General features: G+C 50.8%; 1 protein-coding gene across 5 annotated transcripts in view; it reads left to right on the top strand.

The window, feature by feature from the left end:
- GPM6B (glycoprotein M6B) overlaps window positions 1-14814 on the top strand; it is a 147140-nt gene extending 132326 nt beyond the window's left edge. For 3 of the 5 annotated variants that reach the window (XM_043570741.1, XM_043570737.1, XM_043570739.1), the window contains 6 exons: window positions 279-465; window positions 1905-2061; window positions 6686-6857; window positions 8659-8732; window positions 9802-9867; window positions 12650-14814. In XM_043570741.1, the coding sequence (XP_043426676.1) occupies window positions 279-465; window positions 1905-2061; window positions 6686-6857; window positions 8659-8732; window positions 9802-9867; window positions 12650-12799 (806 nt within the window). In that variant the 3' untranslated portion in view covers window positions 12800-14814. Of the gene's footprint in view, window positions 1-278; window positions 466-1904; window positions 2062-6685; window positions 6858-8658; window positions 8733-9801; window positions 9868-11096; window positions 11560-12649 lie in introns of those variants that run through there. The other 2 variants (XM_043570738.1, XM_043570740.1) reach the window with 1 other exon arrangement.
- The last annotated feature ends 2046 nt before the right edge of the window (window positions 14815-16860 follow it).

The raw sequence follows: 16860 nt of genomic DNA, 5'->3' as shown, positions 1-16860 counted from the left end.
CAACGAGGAAGGTCTAGAATCGGGAGTTACTCCAGAACGTTTGTCGGTTGGTCGCTCTGTGCTCACCCCGAGCAAATTAAGCTACGTTCCCTCTCGGAGCCCCAGGGTGCTCAGCACAGAGCGGGGCACGACCCCGCTGGCCCTTGGCCCGTTGAGCTGTTAGGCACAGAGCATGCGAGGGGAGACGGGCACGGTAGCGCGTCTCTGCGGAGGTGCGGTAGCGATGAAGACCGAGGCGTCGTGCCGTAACCGCTGCGTTTTCTCTCCTTTGGGTCCAGGCTGCTTTGAATGCTGCATCAAGTGTCTGGGAGGAGTCCCCTACGCCTCTCTGGTGGCCACCATCCTCTGCTTCTCTGGGGTCGCCTTGTTCTGTGGCTGTGGGCACGTGGCCCTCGCGGGCACCGTGGCGATTCTCGAGCAACACTTCTCCACCAACACCAGCGACCATGCCTTGCTGAGCGAGGTGTAAGTACCCGCTTCCCCTTGGAGACGGATTTCAAGTGCAACTACCCCGTGATGGTTTCGAAAAGACCAGTGAGCTCTCCTGGCAGGAAACGGATGCTTTCCTTCAAGCTTCCTTGCAGGCAGATGGAAAAAAAGCGCATGAGAGGAGGAAAAAAGGAAAGGGCCAAGTAGGCAGTGAGCGTTTGGCCCCAGGGGCGTCCGGGGACTGCAAGGGGGACACACAGGACTCCACACACACACACACACACACACACACACACACACAAGCCGTGCACGTGGTGGCTGTGGCAAGGTGGTCACTCCAGAGACCGTCTCCCTAGCTCCTAAGTAGCGATGCCGTCCGGGGTCCTTGCGGGAAAGGACCGTCCCCGAGTGCGAGGGACCCTGTTGACTTGCCCCAACTCTCAGCGTGCAGGGGCAGTGTTCTTCCTCCTCCAGGAGAACGAATCCCAGAGCATCCTCTGATGCAGAAAAGGGGACGTTTCAGGGCTTTAGCCCCAAGTCTCTGGCTGCCCATTCTGGAATTTTCAGTGGAGGCCCAGCAGCCCCCTGCAGAGACTCTCCTTTTCTCCATTTCCTTCAGTGCAGTCTTGCTCTTTCCTTGACTGCCAAAGTCTCACCGCACGTTTAGGCGTCTTGTGACCATAAGCAGCTTCTCTCCCAGCTGCAAAAGGCAGGCAGTTTTATTGAACAATAATGGAATGATGTTGGAAGAGTCCTTCCAGTGATGTGGGAAATTTTCTTCTTTGTCTTTTGTTTTGTTCCGTGTTCGCAAATGACATCCACAGGAATGTGTGGGGGTGGGGGAGGTGGCAAGGACCCCCAGCCAGGACAAGGCGCTCCCTGAGTGTCAGCTGTGTGCAAGGAAGTCCAAGAAATACCTACCAAAACTGATCCTGGGAGCCGTACACCGATCTAACTAGCTAGTGATCCCAGTCGATGGCTCTTAAAGTCCCAAGAAGCACTAGGCCTGGTGGGGAGGTGTTTTGCTATGGCGGAAAGAACTTGCGGTCCTTAGAGCAGAGTTCAGAGACTGGCTCTGCCCCTCCCTGCGTGTCCTTGGAGGAGTCACTTAACTTCGCAGTCGATGCCTGTGTGTCCTTACGCGCCCAATGAGGATTCTGATCCTCACGGCACAGGACTTGGGGCATATTAAAAGATGACAGCTGGGCCTCTGCCCTTGACCAGGCAGACTTCTCCCTTGCCTGGAGAGGTTGTCCATCTGACCCTTGGGCCCACCTTGGGAGAGAGGCCCAGGTTGCTGTGGCGCGGGCAGGGAGGCCGGCCTGGAATGCCGCATGAGCCCACGGCAGCCGTCGCTGGGATGGGAGGGGTCACGGGACCTGACCACCGTCGTGGTCGCCCTCCGGTGGCACAAACATCTTGCCCTCGCCCCGTGGTCCACTTCCCTTTTCTGGATCTCGCCTTCCTTTCCGCAGAATACAACTGGTGCAGTATGTCATCTACGGGATCGCGTCCTTCTTCTTCTTGTATGGGATCATTCTGCTGGCAGAAGGCTTCTACACCACCAGCGCCGTGAAGGAGCTGCACGGCGAATTTAAGACAACCGCCTGCGGCCGGTGCATCAGTGGGATGGTGAGTACGAGCCTCTGGTTATGTGACCCACAAGCAGGGCCACGCCCCTGTGCCTCCCTTTGTATTTGGTCAAAGCTATGAGCCGATGGCGGGTGGACGGAGCGTCCGCGACACGGATGTTGTTCGTACATCCTAGAGTTGCAGAGATGGAACAATTTCCAACATCTCATTCTTGGTGATGATTAACGCCTGCTGCCGCAGCACCAAGCATTTCCCTTATGAATATACAGGCCGTCAGGGCCCTGGTGGTTTTTTCAGATAGAAAGTTCTCACTGTGAAAGGAGGGAACTGCCATGTTGTCTCCGCGCCCCCTTGCGTTTGTCTTGGAACACGGACTGTGGCCCTAAAGACTGTGTGCCGGGATCAACTGTCGCGATTCCTTGGAAGTCCCCGGCACTGCTCCTCCCAAGCACCTGGCGGGGTATTTGCTAGTCACAGGCTCTTGTCCTCAAGAAGCTCGCAGCAAACGCCAGCCCGTGGGGCCAATCTGGCCTGCCATCTGTTTTCGTGCAGCCCACGAGCTAAGAATGGCTATGTGTCCTTAACTTGGTGGGGAAAATTATCCATGGAAATGATGTCAGATTCACGTTTTGGTGAGCGTCGTATGATGGGCACCCGGCCACATCCACGCCGTCGGTGGCTGCTTTCACGCTCTCCCGGCAGAGCTCAAGAGTTGAGACCGAGCCGGTATGTGGCCCTCGGGGCCTAAACTGTCCCCCGTCCGGCCTCTTGCCGGCGTTTGCCGGCCTCTGGTCTGGAGGAGGACAGAGCTTAAGAGCTCGTTAAAAGACAGGCTGACAAAGGGCCGCGTCACCAAAGGAAACTCAGTGGTGGGCAGAGAGGCTGGGAAGGAAGAGGCACGTATGGAGTCGGATGTGGGGCACGTTGAGTTCGTAAATGGTGCGTTCACATCAAGCATCTCCCTGGAGTCTGGGCGCTGACGGAAATTTCTGGTCTCGCTGAAGAGAGGATGTACGGTCTGGCTTCAGATGCCAGGGGGGGCCCAGCAGTCAGAAAAACCCTCCTTCCTCCTCGGAGGACCACAGCTTGTAGCGTATTTCCCCGTGAGCAGGTGTGTGCCCCGTGGCACGGTGCGGAGGCCCCGTCTTACCCTGGGTGGCCACAGCCACTGCTCATCCCAGGAGCGACCTTGGTCCTAAGGAAACTACTGAGATGCACCGTCCCTGCTGCTTCCCTGTCTGGCCCTTGGTTCCTGGCAAGTTTCAGAGTCCTTTGCCAAACAGGCCAGGGACAGAAATCCAGACAGGAGCACAAGGCAGTGGGGCATCGATGCTGCCCGCACAGTAAGGGGGGGGGGGGCTCTGTGGCCAGCTCAGGTGGGGGGATTGGGAACCAGCAGGGGCAGGGCCGAGGCCCAGAAAAGAGCGGGGTGCTCCTGGGAGCCAGGAGTGTGCCCCTGCCGGACCAGAAGGGTCTAGTGAAGAAGGAAGGAAACGACAGCTGCAGGGGGACGGGACAGACCAGATCGCAAAGGCCCGGAGTGCCTGGCTACGAACAAAGGTGACAAAGAGGGGCGGGGAGTGGGAGGCTCCCACTCAGGAAGGAGAGCACAGCGGATGGCAGGGAGGGAGAGAGAGAGGCCAGTGTGAGGCTGTGACGAGCGGCAGGGATCCCAGCTAGGCTCCGGGGACGGGGGACACCTTCGGAGTGGGGGCAAGCCAAACGCTAGGGTTGGTGTGTGGGACTAAGCGTGACAGGAGGGAATGAGCGCCAGGTCTCTGGCCTGGCGGCCCGTCGAGGAGGCTGCTTGTTCTTTCGGTGTCAGACCGTTGCTGGTGTCCACGGGCAGTCACCTAGTGTGTCACCGAGGAACTTGGGCTGGGGTTTCTGGGAACACTGGGGCCGACGCTGACAGACTTGTGGCAGGCACGGACAAGGTGACACCGAGGTTTTAGGGGAAAAGATCCGTGGGGCACAGCCCGGTCTACCGGGAAGACCCAAGCAAAGGAGGCACCACCACCAGGGAAGTAAGGAATGTCATGGGGCCCAAGGAGAGCCCCCCCCCTCCGCCAAGGGTGCAGCTTGTTAAAACCTCAGGTCCAACCTCCGAGTCACTCTTGCTATGCTCCTGTGCTCGGGGCCCACGGCCTATGGCAAGTGGCACCTGCGGCTGGCATCTCTTACTCGGTGAGCTCTGGAAGTTTCTGAGGCAGCCCCTCTGGTTCTGCCCCGGCCTGTGCTGCATCAGGGGCCCGGCCGGTCCCTAATTCCTGCAGCACGACTGAGACCGGGCCATCACTGTCACAGTCTCAGGGCAGGGCTGCCAGAGGTGATACCAGTGTGGACACCAGTCCTGCGGGAGTCCGAGCCCTGTCTGTGCCCCTTTACTCTTTCCGAAGTCAGATGCTTAAGTGACTGAGCCACCCGGGCGCCCCTCAGGGTGGCTGTTTCACGTTAGGTTCACAGAACAAGGGCCTAAATGAGTTGTGGGGGTTTTATTTTTTTTAGAGAGCACAGAGCAGGAGGCCGAGGGGGAGAGGGGGAGAATCCCAAGCAGGCTCCACTCTCAGTGCAGAGCCCGATGGGCTCACTGTCACAACCCTGGGATCGTGACCTGAGCCACACTCAAGAGGAGGTTGCTCAACTGACTGAACCACGCGGGTGCCCTGAGAGTAAATGGATTTACAACTCACGGGGGAAGTTCTATCTCGGTAAACCTGTTATTTAAAAATAGTAATAGTAGGTGAGTGCTATACAAGTCAGGGGAATGGTTACTTTGGGGAAGGAAATGCTTTTTCCTCTAGGCTCCTGACCGTCTTTTTTCTAAAATCAACAGAAAAGTGGGGGACTTTGGTCAGCTGCCCCCTCCCTTATATCCCTCAAGTTTCAGAAATAAAGGGGTGCAGTCTCTGCCGGGACCTAGGGCACATCTGGCTGATGGACACGTTGGGGACTGAGTGCTCCCGAAGTCCTTACATGGGGTGGCCCGTGGGCTCGGGGCTCAAACGCCTTGCCAGCCTATCGAAGACCAAGACCTCGGCCAGGGTCAGCGGGCTGGAATCCCTGAAAGAGCTCAGATGATGGTTAGCACTCAAGTATAAGTTTATTGAGGTATGTACCTTTTCAAGGCATCATGCTGTTGCACACTCCGCAGCCTACAGTGTGACTTTTATATGCGCTGGGGAGCCAGAAAATTAATTTGACTCGCTTGATTGTGATGTTTGCTGGATGGTGGTGGTCGGGAGCGTAACCACAGGACCGCGGGGGTCTGACTGTACATTCAAGCAGATCGTGGAACGGCCCTGCCTTGGGGCATGTCAAGAAGTCGGCGGTGACGGGGAGGCCTGATGACAGCTGGAGCCCACATGGCGGGTGAGGTGCAGAAGCTCAATGTGCTCCACCCACCTGGAAGCCGGGGCCTGCAAAGCTGCCTTTGGTTCCCTAGAAGGCCTGGGGCACTGAGAAAGCGACTCTGCCCGCTTCAGGCCGCCATGACGGGAACGGGCCGCGAGGGGGCGCTGGCCCCCGGGCCCTGGCCTACCTTTTGGAGTCCAGACCACAGCTGAAAGATTAACCAAGCCAGGAACCCCCAGCCCTTTTACAAGTCTCTGTGGTGTTACTAGAAAGAAAGTATTCTTGGGAAGGGTAAGAAAAGGAAGCCTAGTCGGGAGTAGCCCATCCGGGAGCACTGAAACTGCTGAAATCGGCTTCTTTGGATCTCTTTAGAAATGCAAATGTTCCTGATGGTAGAAACGCCCTTGAATAAGAGTGACTTATTTCCGCAGTTTCAGGGGTTTGGGACCAGCAGGAGCTGGCCCCCCAGGCTGATCGGGGCTCAGCCACCTCTGTTCCTGCAGAGGGAAGCTTTGGGTCTTCAGCATCGGCTTAAAAAAATAAAAGCCAAATTAGAATTCTAAACCGTTGCCCACGAGCTCCGTGGGTGCGCATTCTGAAAATATGAATACCGGGACATGACATTTTTGGAACAGCCTCTCAAAGTTCTCTGAAAACTGGTAGTCAAGGCAGGTTAGGAAGGAAAGTAGAGGGAAATGAGAATTTTATCTTCTGTGCATGAAGTTTGTGCTCAAGGCTATTTTAAAGGTTCAAACACTTCACGCTTTTAGTGAATTCGCAGGATCTTGAACCTAGCAGCTTCCTTTTGAGAAAGGGCTTCCTGTAGCTGTAGCACTGGTGAGTGACTGCCCATATGTTGTGTGAAATAAAGGCAGTTTTTGAGAAACTGATAGCTTAGAATTCAGGGGCCTGCCCAAGCCTCCACCGCTCTCCCATGGTAAGTGTGGAACCGATACTTAGGGATGGCCTTGTACCTGGTGCTCGGATTGGCTCTGGAATCTCGGACAAGGGAGATCACCTCCGGGCGTCTCCTGTCCTCGTTAGGGAAGCCAGGGCCCTGAACAGTCGCGGTGGTGGTGGCTTTGGGCAGTAACATTCTCCGTCCTCTAGCTCTGGAGAGCGTGCCCACCCTGCCCCAGCCCTCCTTCTCCCCCCCCCCCTCACTTTGCCTTGTCGTTCCGGGGGCCCAGGCGGTGCCGGGAATGCATCCCACAGGTCCGGTATCCGGCCCCAACTCCGTGAGCATTCCTCCCGGGGCCTGCACGCTGCCCGGGTCACTGATGATTCTTTCTCCTTCTCCTCGGTTCAGTTCGTTTTCCTCACCTACGTGCTGGGAGTGGCCTGGCTCGGCGTGTTTGGTTTCTCTGCGGTGCCCGTGTTTATGTTCTACAACATATGGTCAACTTGCGAAGTCATCAGGTCCCCCCAGACCAACGGCACGGCCGGCGTGGAGCAGATCTGCGTGGATATCCGGCAATACGGTACTTCCTTCTAACGCCCAAGACGACCCTTTCTCCTCTTGGGCCTAGGCCTGGACCTTAATTTTATAGGGCCGTCTTTTTAATCATCGTGATCGGTTTCATTTACTCTTCTCCTCGTATAACCTGTGCTCTGTTTTCTGGAGGGAAACCTCACTTAGGCTCTTAGTTGTAGTTCAAATTTTGGTTATGTGGCGACAGAACCTTTTCCAACTGCTTTATAAAGGAGCTGTGTGTTATGATCAGAAAACACTCCTGGATCTCAAAAGGCTACAGACTTGTTTTTCAAGTTGTTTCCCGTTTTGTACCGCTCCCCTTTCCATCCAAAATATTGCATAGACACTGCAGTCCAATTAATTGCTGTGGCCCACTCTTCAGATCCGGTCTTCTAAAGACGACTAACCTTTATCTGTACTGGAAAACAACATAAAATCCAGACGTACTTTAAAGTCACCAGACTGAACTCTGTCAAAGCCGGTGGTTGGAAACCCCTTGAAGCCTATTTTCTAATGAATGGGATCCTCCCAGCAGGCAGCTAAGGCTGGGTCATTTTGCCAAGCCCCAGAAGGCGCCCTTGCCCCTCCTGTCAATGAAATTGAGAGGCGGCCTCCTAAGTAAGGAGTTTAATTAGTGCTTCTTAGCCGAGATGGTAGGAAATCCTGTTCTTGGCAGAAACCGCGAGATGGGGGGGGGGGGGGGGGGGGGAGAAAGAACTTTTCATTAAAACTGCAGTGAAGATTGCCGGGGAGAGAGGACCATTTCATTTGTGCTGCTTGTTTTTCCCATGGGGCCGGGCTTCAACATCTTTCCTTCCAACATAACCAGAAGCTTGCCCAGCACTGCCCACTGCACTACTCTTTTTTCACAAAGACCAAGGTTCCCCCACACTGGTCCTGCTGAGGGTTTGAAAACAGAGTGTAAAGAGGATTTGTAAATAGAGGTCTATCATTGCCTTAGTAAATACTTTCCCTAAAACTTTTTGGCCCTCAGTGATATTTTTCAATGTTCTGTATATGAAAGCACTGTGGAGACTTGTCTTTTCCCCTTCCCCTGAAGTATGAAGACTGATTCGTGGCCCATGGCAAGAAGGGAAGAAATCAGCAACTTTTTCAAAAATCCTTCCTTCCTTCCTGGGAGAAGAAGAGTAACGTTCCTATTTAAAAGCATGTGCTTACTACGTGACAGCGAACAGAACAGTAACCCAAGGGGCCGTGTCATGGCAGGGAAGGGTCAAGGTTATAGTGAGAGGCACACAGTAATTGGTGTAGACTCCACGGGGTGTCCCTTTCTTAAATTTCCAATTGGATTTTTAATACCACTGTAAAATGCAATTGTAAAAGACCTACAAAATCCAAATTACATAACAAATAACTGCCTTGAAACTCGGTGTACCGACTCTCCATTTCAGGACTTCAGTAACAAGTCCAACAGACCAGGAAGGAAATGCTTCACGAGGGTGGCTGTCCTCCAGCTGTTTAACTAGAGTTCATCCGTGGGTACTAGGGCAAACAGCTTTGGAAATCAGGTTTTACAGATACCGGTGCAACTAAACAAAGCATAATTTGGAGGGAAAACCAATTCAGGCCTACTTGACTTTGCTCTGGTCCTCCTGTCCAAGGAGGACTTGCTATTGATTCTAAAAAGCCTGGTCTGCCGAGGGCAGACAGGGCAAGTGTCGATGAAGAACAGAGTGGATGATTGATTACCTTCTAACTGGAACCCAAGTGGTGAGGACCATCGAGAGCCCGGGGCACTGCCGTGTGCGCTGATAATGACGAACGTTGTGTTGGGATTCACTTCACAGGTATCATCCCTTGGAATGCTTTCCCAGGAAAAATCTGTGGCTCTGCCCTGGAGAACATCTGCAACACCAATGAGGTAAACCCTTCCCCGGCAGGGGGCCTAGAGCAGTCACCTGGCAAAGCAGGCTGAGGAAAGGGCTCTTGGCTGTAGATAAAGCAAGAGCCAGTGCAAATGCTAGGAAGGAGAGCTTTTTGTAGACGGCCTTGTACGTAATCACCAGCACTCGGCCATTTGTGACCTAGAAAACGGTAAGGATCCTCACCTAGCGGGCTGGACCGTGGGAAATGGACAGAGAGCTCTCTGGGCGAGAATTTGAATCCTGCACATCTGGAAATACATGCCACAGCCTTCTTTCACCTTCACTTGGTTTTTCAGAGTAGGACATTTATCACAGAACAAATGCAAATTAATTTCCACCGAAAAGATTCCCTTGAACGTGTATCTAAGCCCAATTTCTATCAATCTAGTCACAGTTCATCTCTTGTTCAGCCTTAACTGGCAGTAAATAAATTCTAACCCGCTTTGGTTTAAAATTTTTTTTTTCAATGTTTATTTATTTTTGGGACAGAGAGAGACAGAGCATGAACAGGGGAGGGGCAGAGAGAGAAGGAGACACAGAATCGGAAACAGGCTCCAGGCTCTGAGCCATCAGCCCAGAGCCTGACGCGGGGCTCGAACTCACGGACTGTGAGATGGTGACCTGGCTGAAGTCGGACGCTTAACCGACTGCGCCACCCAGGCGCCCTAACCCGCTTTGGTTTAAAAGCAGACCTCAGAATATTCTTTAGGCATCGGTTTATAACTGTCTATAAAAGAACATTCTTAAATGCACGAGTGGGAGCTTGCATATTTAAGAGACTCCTGGCATCGGCCCCTGCCTCCATCGTTAGCCAGTATGTAAGGTCCATACTGGCTCCGAGCAGGGGTTCTTAAACATGGCTCCACGGGGCAGTCCCGGAGGGCAATTCCACTCCCGGTGGAGGCCCAGCTACTGAGGTTAGACTAGTGGAGGGCGCGGCCGGGCTATGACCCAGACCCGTGCACGCTGGCACGGAGTCTGGCCACTGCCCATCGAGGAGAACGAACGGGCAGAGGCCCCGTCCTTCCACATACAGTGCTCACACGGTGCCCTGTTCTTTTCTAGTTCTACGTGTCCTATCACCTGTTCATTGTGGCCTGCGCCGGAGCCGGTGCCACCGTCATCGCCCTGGTGAGTATCGGGCCCCGGGCTGGCCTAGTCTAGCTCCTGGCTTTCCCTTCTGGCAGACAACTCGGGGACGCAGCACTGCTGGAGGGTAGTGGAATTTGGATTCTGTGGGGACAAGACACCTGGGCTGGCCTAGCGCGTGCTTGCACGTGAGGCATTTACTGATTTCTTTGCCAGGAAAGGTTAACTTCCAACCGGAAATGCGTATACATACACATAGATGCACGTACTGATGTTCTTGTCAAGTCTCCTTAAACACTGAGCCCCTGTTCTGCGGGGAGACCGGGGGTTCGCTTTCGGCCAGCTGATGAACACGTGACCTTGTTTTAGGAGTTTCTGTTTAAAGACAGTTATTTGGTATATACTGATTATCACTGAACCACAGTACCACTCCTCCCTGACCGAAGCTCGGGTGGCACCTCGGGGCCCTCTTGCTGGCTCGAGACTTTCGAGAACACTTCATTCGGCACGGCGGTTAGCAAACAGGTGCACAGCAAAATCACAAAAAGCCAAAAAAAAACCCCAAAAAAACCCGGCAGGAACTCGCCCGCAGAAAGGACACTCGTGTACGGTCTGAACCAGGAAAGCACGCAGCGTGGTGCCTCGGTCGACGACAGTCGGGAGACCCCGTCATCACCCCGGTGCGGCCTGCCCACCGGTGCCTGTGAAAGTGCCCCGAGCAGTGATTTGGGGGGTTACAGAGTCACTTTAGCATGGGAGGAGAGTTGCAGATAGGGACCCTGCAAATCTTGTGGGGGCGCAAGCCTACTGCATGTTTGCGTGTACGTGCGCACATCCGGGTGTAATGCCCGAGGGCCTGCTTTGTGATTTCAAGAAATCTAAGATGCGGGGAGCAGGAAGGAAACGTCACGTGCTCTTTGGAGCCCCTGAAACCTCAGAAGGGCCTGTTAAAATCACGCTGGCCACCTGTTCTCTTGCAGAGGCACAGGCACAAAGAGGACTAAGTGGCGTGGAGGAGGCAGGGTGGGGGGAGATGAGGGGAAACAGGGCCTTTAGCTTCCAGCGGCAGGCTGCGGACCCAGCCAAGTCTTCCTAATAAAGGTACTGAGGGCGGAGGTGAGGACCGGTGGTGTGTACAAGAAGGGGGGGGGGGGTGGCATGCAGGAAAAGCTGTGTGGTGACAAATGGGGGACAAAGAAAGCCCCGGGGCCGGAGCGGGCACCGGCCCTGACCACCTGTATCTCACTGTCCTGTTTGTTCTCTCCCACCAGCTGATCTACATGATGGCTACTACATATAACTATGCTGTTTTGAAGTTTAAGAGTCGGGAAGACTGCTGCACTAAATTCTAAATTGCCTAAGTCCAACAAGGAGCTTTAGACAGCTCTGCGCGGTAGCCTGAAAGATCACTGACCCCCCCCTCCCCCCCCCAGATGAAAGCAGAGTCAGATGCTACCGTTTTGCTACAGTCATTTGTACATAGCTTTAGTCGACTCACTTTGCCTTGTAGATTAATAACATGCCTCACCCTAAGTGAATTACAAAACCATGAGATCTGGCTTATTTCCACGGTGTGAAAAGGATTCAGTGATTTACTGGCATTGGGTGAGCATCCGGTAAAAAAAAAAAAAAAAAAAAAAAAAGAATTTTCTTGACCTTTGAGGGGTATCTCTAAGTGAAGTATTAACACTCTGTAATACCTGCATTTTCCGTTATTTTTGCTTGCTTGATAACCAACAGGAGTGCTCCACAGGAGATGGAAGACAGATCCGTTCTGATCTGCGTTTTGTTGTGTTAGACTCTGGAAAAAAAAAAAAAAAGGACCTATTGTAAAGTTGATTACAAAATTTTTTGCTGATTCCCCGGTTCACTGCCCCATACGTGCCCCTCAAGTAAGTCAGCTAGAGGTTTCTACCGGGGGGGGGGGGGAGGGTTCTTCTTTCCGCACACCACAGCCCTCCCTTGCAGAGGCACAGGATGGGTAACCTTGCCCCTGTGTTTTGGCGAGCAGTGACCGACTCCTCGTAGCCCGCTCTCAACCCGCACGTAAGATTTTAACGGCAAGAGCAATCGTGCCTGCCGTCGGAAAGCCTCTGCTACGTTGAACAGGAGAGAGGAGGAACTCGAGGTGTAGATTTTGCAGGGAAGACCAGGAAACTAGGTGGGAAAGAAGTGTTTGCTACATGAAGTGTCAAGGATGAGGATTCTTCCATTCTGTGACAGGCAGGAAGGGCCGTGACCCAACGGAAAAGGTAGCTTCCTGGCTCAAAACATGTTAACACGGACCGCATGCTTGTTTGCGTCTAGTTCCTAATTCTATTGGTTTTGACATTCGCGTAAGTTTTCCGTGTTACGTGTGTAGTTTCGCATCTACTCAAAATACACATCGTTCACTTTTAGGCCTCTGGGGAACTGGTTTTTAGCCACCGACAAGCTAGAACCTTGCACTACACTTATTTCCAACTCCGCACACGCCGTGTTTCTGAACGTCTGCACGAGTTTTTAAAATGACTCCCCCCCCCTCCCCCCACGGTCCCACCACCACACACACACACACCTCCTGCTTCCTGTTTGCTTTTTCTTAACAGCAACTTGGGCCATGTTTTCCAGTTCATCACGTTGGTATACTAACTCTCCTTCCGCCTCTTACTCGTAAGCGTCCTCGTGGAGCTCGCTGCCGGGCTCCGCCGGCTCTGCTCGCACAACGAGTATTAATGCAGAATAACCCTCTCCCTTTTTACAGTCGGGAGCGTCTAACCTGCCTCGCAGCTCGCTTTGCCTTCTGCCATGCTCACTAGCCATCATGCGCACCCTTCTCTTCCAGATCCACTTCCTCATGATACTGTCTTCTAACTGGGCTTACTTAAAGGACGCCAGCAAAATGCAGGCTTGCCAGGATATCAAAGCAAAGGAAGAGCAGGAGCTGCAGGATATCCAGTCTCGGTCCAAAGAACAACTCAATTCTTACACATAAACGTTTGCCAGAGCGTTACCGCCGCCGAAGTGACCGTTCTGACAAATCCACAGACAGCTGCTCTGCCGTCCAGATGTGTCCCCCGCCCCCCCCCCCCTTACCCCCCACCAAACTAATGTAGAGGTACAAACACTTCACTGTCTGTCTCGAGCTGCTGGGAGGGATTTCTAGGAACACCTGCCAGGAGGCCAGTCTTTTTCTTTAGCGCAGATACCGGAGGCTTCACGTTAGCCATTTTAAAAGGCAACACTTGGACAAAACGATGGTTCAGCTTTCTGAGCTAGGTGGCCTGTTCCCACTTAGCCGTAGAGCAAGCCTCCCGCGCAAGAGAGGCCACGGGCGTGTGGCATACTGCTGGAGCGGGACCGCCGATGGGCCGGCACGAAGCAGTGTGACCGTAAATTCACGTGTGCCCTCTGTCCGCGGGGTTTACCTGGGTAGGGACTAGAGTACCATTTCTGACAGCTGACATTTATTAAATTTGGGTTCCGAGATCATGTGAGTCTTAATGATTGAACTCTTTGTTTCAATTAGCTGCCGTCCCTACCCTTTAAGTCCAGGACCCGTTCCTCTCCCGATCCAGTCGGAAATCTATTTTTCAAGAACGCTGATAACTCTAATTCGGCTACACCTACCCTTGAGGAAGCTGGATTGTGGCCCATCGACAAGCTTTCCAAAGTCAATTCTATAATAGCTTTCCTCTAATCCAACGGCCCAGGTGGCGTCGTCGGTCCTGGGGAATAAATGTCAGCTCTGCCTTAATGAGTATCTGTTTTCAATTTCTAAGAACTTAATTTTACAACAGGAGACCCCCAAATCCCTCATGGCCCTTGGTTCCACAACTGTTTTCTGAATTAAGAAGTGTTACCTTATTAAAATGACCACCGTTCTGAACCATTTTTACGTGGTCTCAATAGCAAGTTTACAGTTTCATACCAACTATCTAAAACCGAATTACAAATAGACCACAGACCTCCTACTTTTCTAGACTTGAATACTTCAGTAGTTTAAATTAGGGTTGGTATTTAGTTCCTTTTTTAAATCTAAATCATTCCTGGAATAATAAAAGTTTGATGTTCAGCAAAGAAAAAAAAAGAAAAAAAAAGAAAAAAAAATCCACCTTGAGTTTAAGCCATTTTCAAAAGAAACTTGCCTTCTAAATCATTCTGTTCCAGAACATTAAGTGATTAGAGGTATTGGGTATTAGTGATGGTAAACTTTGTGTTGCTCTTTATGAAATGATACATATAACCGTTGGGTGCATCCGTGCTTTTAAAAGGGGCTGCATAATATAGGATTAACTCTGTATATTCATGTTAAGAATTAACTTGTGGTTTGGCTGTTTCCTGGATTTTAAAACATACACGTGTGCAGAAATGTCTTAAGATGAAAGGAAGCATACCTTTGTCAAGATGCTATTAAAATTGAACATCAAGGATAAGATTTCATTTGGATTCTTTTTGTTGTTGTTGTTAATGCCTAAAAATGCCTATTTGGATCTTGACTTTTTTTTTTTTCTTTAATTGGGAGAAGCTCTCTTCTGTGTAGAACAGTTGTTCCAGAATAGCTAGTTTTGTTTTCCTGTTGCATGACAGACTTCAATATTTTTTTTTTCCAGCAGTGGAGGTGCTGTTAGAGTCCAGTGTTCTAGAAGAGGCAGTGTCTACAGCCTAATTTTACTTTTCTAATTCTGGTAGCCATTACCAAGAATTTTTGAAAGTTTTGTTTAAGTAGTCTAATATTTTTTATGTAAAGAGCATTAAATTTTGCTATGTATAAATTTTTGTAACCTAACAGTGAATCAATATTTTCTATCAGTGCCAAGGGCTTCCTGTAGTTCTATTCAAGTGTTACAATAAATATTTGTAGATAATAGTCAATACTTGTGTATGCTTATTTTAAATATCTATTTAGGTGGAAATAGTTGTGGATGTACTAAGAGTAATGCAATAAAAGTATAGCTTCACTCACTTGCCTTTTTACCATACATAAAATACTATCTTTCTGTGTCTGCAGTACGGTGTCATTTTTAAACAGTACGCATCATCGACATTTCACATGTGTATGGACATCACGTTTCTATGAAAATGCTACCGACAGCTCTAGAGTTCTGTGAAGTACGGACACTTCAACAAACGAAAGCAATTATAGGTACGGGGTTAACACGAAGCTCAGGTTTGGGGAAAGTAAGAACAAGGACCATCCTTCCTAAGGGTCTGGGCACCCGTGGCTCCTGTACAAACCCAAAGTGTCAAAGTCTACTGAAAGGAGATGTATGCGGGAATGGTAAAAGATCTCGATCCAGCAGGTACTCTCTAAGCAGAGTCAAATGAAAACCCCAAGTAACAAACTAAGCTCTGCTGCTGGAAACTACTTCCCTGTTGGCACGAGTCTGCATTTGGATTTTCTTCACCTGACCTTTCTGAGCATCAGCTCTTGTCCCCTGAGACCTTGCCTTTCTAAATGAGGTGCCACCTCAGGATCATCACCCTTCCCTAGGCTCGGCAGGAGAACCATCAGGAGCCCAATGAGGGTGCTCTTTGCCACACGCCCTAATACCTCCTGTTTCTGTGGCATTTTGTGCGATTGTTATAGGAGTCCCCTGAACAATTAGCTAAGTATAAATCCTGTCTAGATAAGATCGCATGCAATCTTTTAGTTAATGACAGTAATCCTACCACGAAGTATTGGAACCTCTAGAAGGCAGAGGAGCGATTTTTCATTTCTCTAGTTTTACCTTGTGAACTTGACTTTTTAAGAGATGAAAATAAAGCCACGAGCCCATTAAAGAATGATAACTGGGGTGCCTTTAGCGTCCCACTCGGTTTTGCCTCAGCTCCTGCTCTCACAGTTCATGAGTGAAGTCAGGTTTGGCAAAGTCCTTTTCCCCAACCGTGTCCTAGCCTTCCTCACTGTTTTGATAGGTGAACTTCACCTACCTGGGGAAGATGTGGACAGAGATGCATTCAGAGGTCCTTGTCCAGGGGGGGAGCAGGAAAGCCTACAGGGGAGTTCCCACATCACACGGCATGCATCCAAAGCCATCTGAAAAGATGCATTTCCTCTTTTGGGGCGTCTGGGTGGCTCGGTCGGTTAAGCGTCCAACATCAGCTCAGGTCATGACCTCACGGTTAGTGGGTTCGAGCCCTGTGTCGGGCTCTGTGCGGACAGCTCAGAGCCTGGAGCCTGCTTCGGATTCTGTCTGTCCCTCTTTCTGCCCTTCCCCTGCTCACACTCTCTCAGAAAATAAGTGTTAAAAATGACCTTAAAGTGACTTACCTGAGGGTTCAAATTAAGTTCCATCGATGCTTGGAGAGGTCCAAACAACACACAAACTGAAAATTTCAACAAAGAGAACATATTAAAAAGTATCAAATCACACTGAACACGATAACTGAAAAATTCAGTACAGGGGTTCAACAGCAGACTAGATCAAACAGAAGAAAGGATCAACCAACTTGGAAGAGAGGCCAGTATAATTCCTCCTGTCAGAGAGCCAGGAAGCCTGAAGGGTTCCAAAAAATATCAATCTAAAGAAATGCACTCCGAGTCATATTACAATTGAAGTGTCAAAATTAAAAGACAGAGTCTTAAAGCAGAAAAAGAAAACCTTGTAACGTACAGGGAAACCCCATAAGACTAGCAGTGGGGTTTTCAGCAGAAATGTCACAGGCCAGAAGGGAGAGGCATGATACATTCAAATTGGTGAAGAAAAAACTACCAAGAACACTATACCTGCAAGGTTGTGCTTCTGAACTGAAGGAGACACCAAGAGAGTACCAGACAAGCAAGGGTTCAAGGAGTTCAGCACCACTAGACCAGCCTTCCATGATAAAGGGAGTTCCTCAGGCTGAAATGAAAACAGGCTAATTAGCAACAGGAAAACCTATCAAACTATAAAACTCATCGGTAAAGGTAAACATACAGTTAAATTCAGAATACTCTAATGTATGAGGTTGGGTAAATCACAACTCTAGGATGAATATTAAGAGACCAAAGTATTAAGAATAACTATATGATAATTTGCTAATGAGTATTAAGAACCCAAAATGGGGGACGGG

This window comes from Prionailurus bengalensis, chromosome X (assembly GCF_016509475.1).
Source record: "Prionailurus bengalensis isolate Pbe53 chromosome X, Fcat_Pben_1.1_paternal_pri, whole genome shotgun sequence".
NCBI lineage: Eukaryota > Metazoa > Chordata > Mammalia > Carnivora > Felidae > Prionailurus > Prionailurus bengalensis.
Note: the sequence above shows the minus strand (reverse complement) of the source record. Positions and strands in the feature narration are given on the sequence as shown.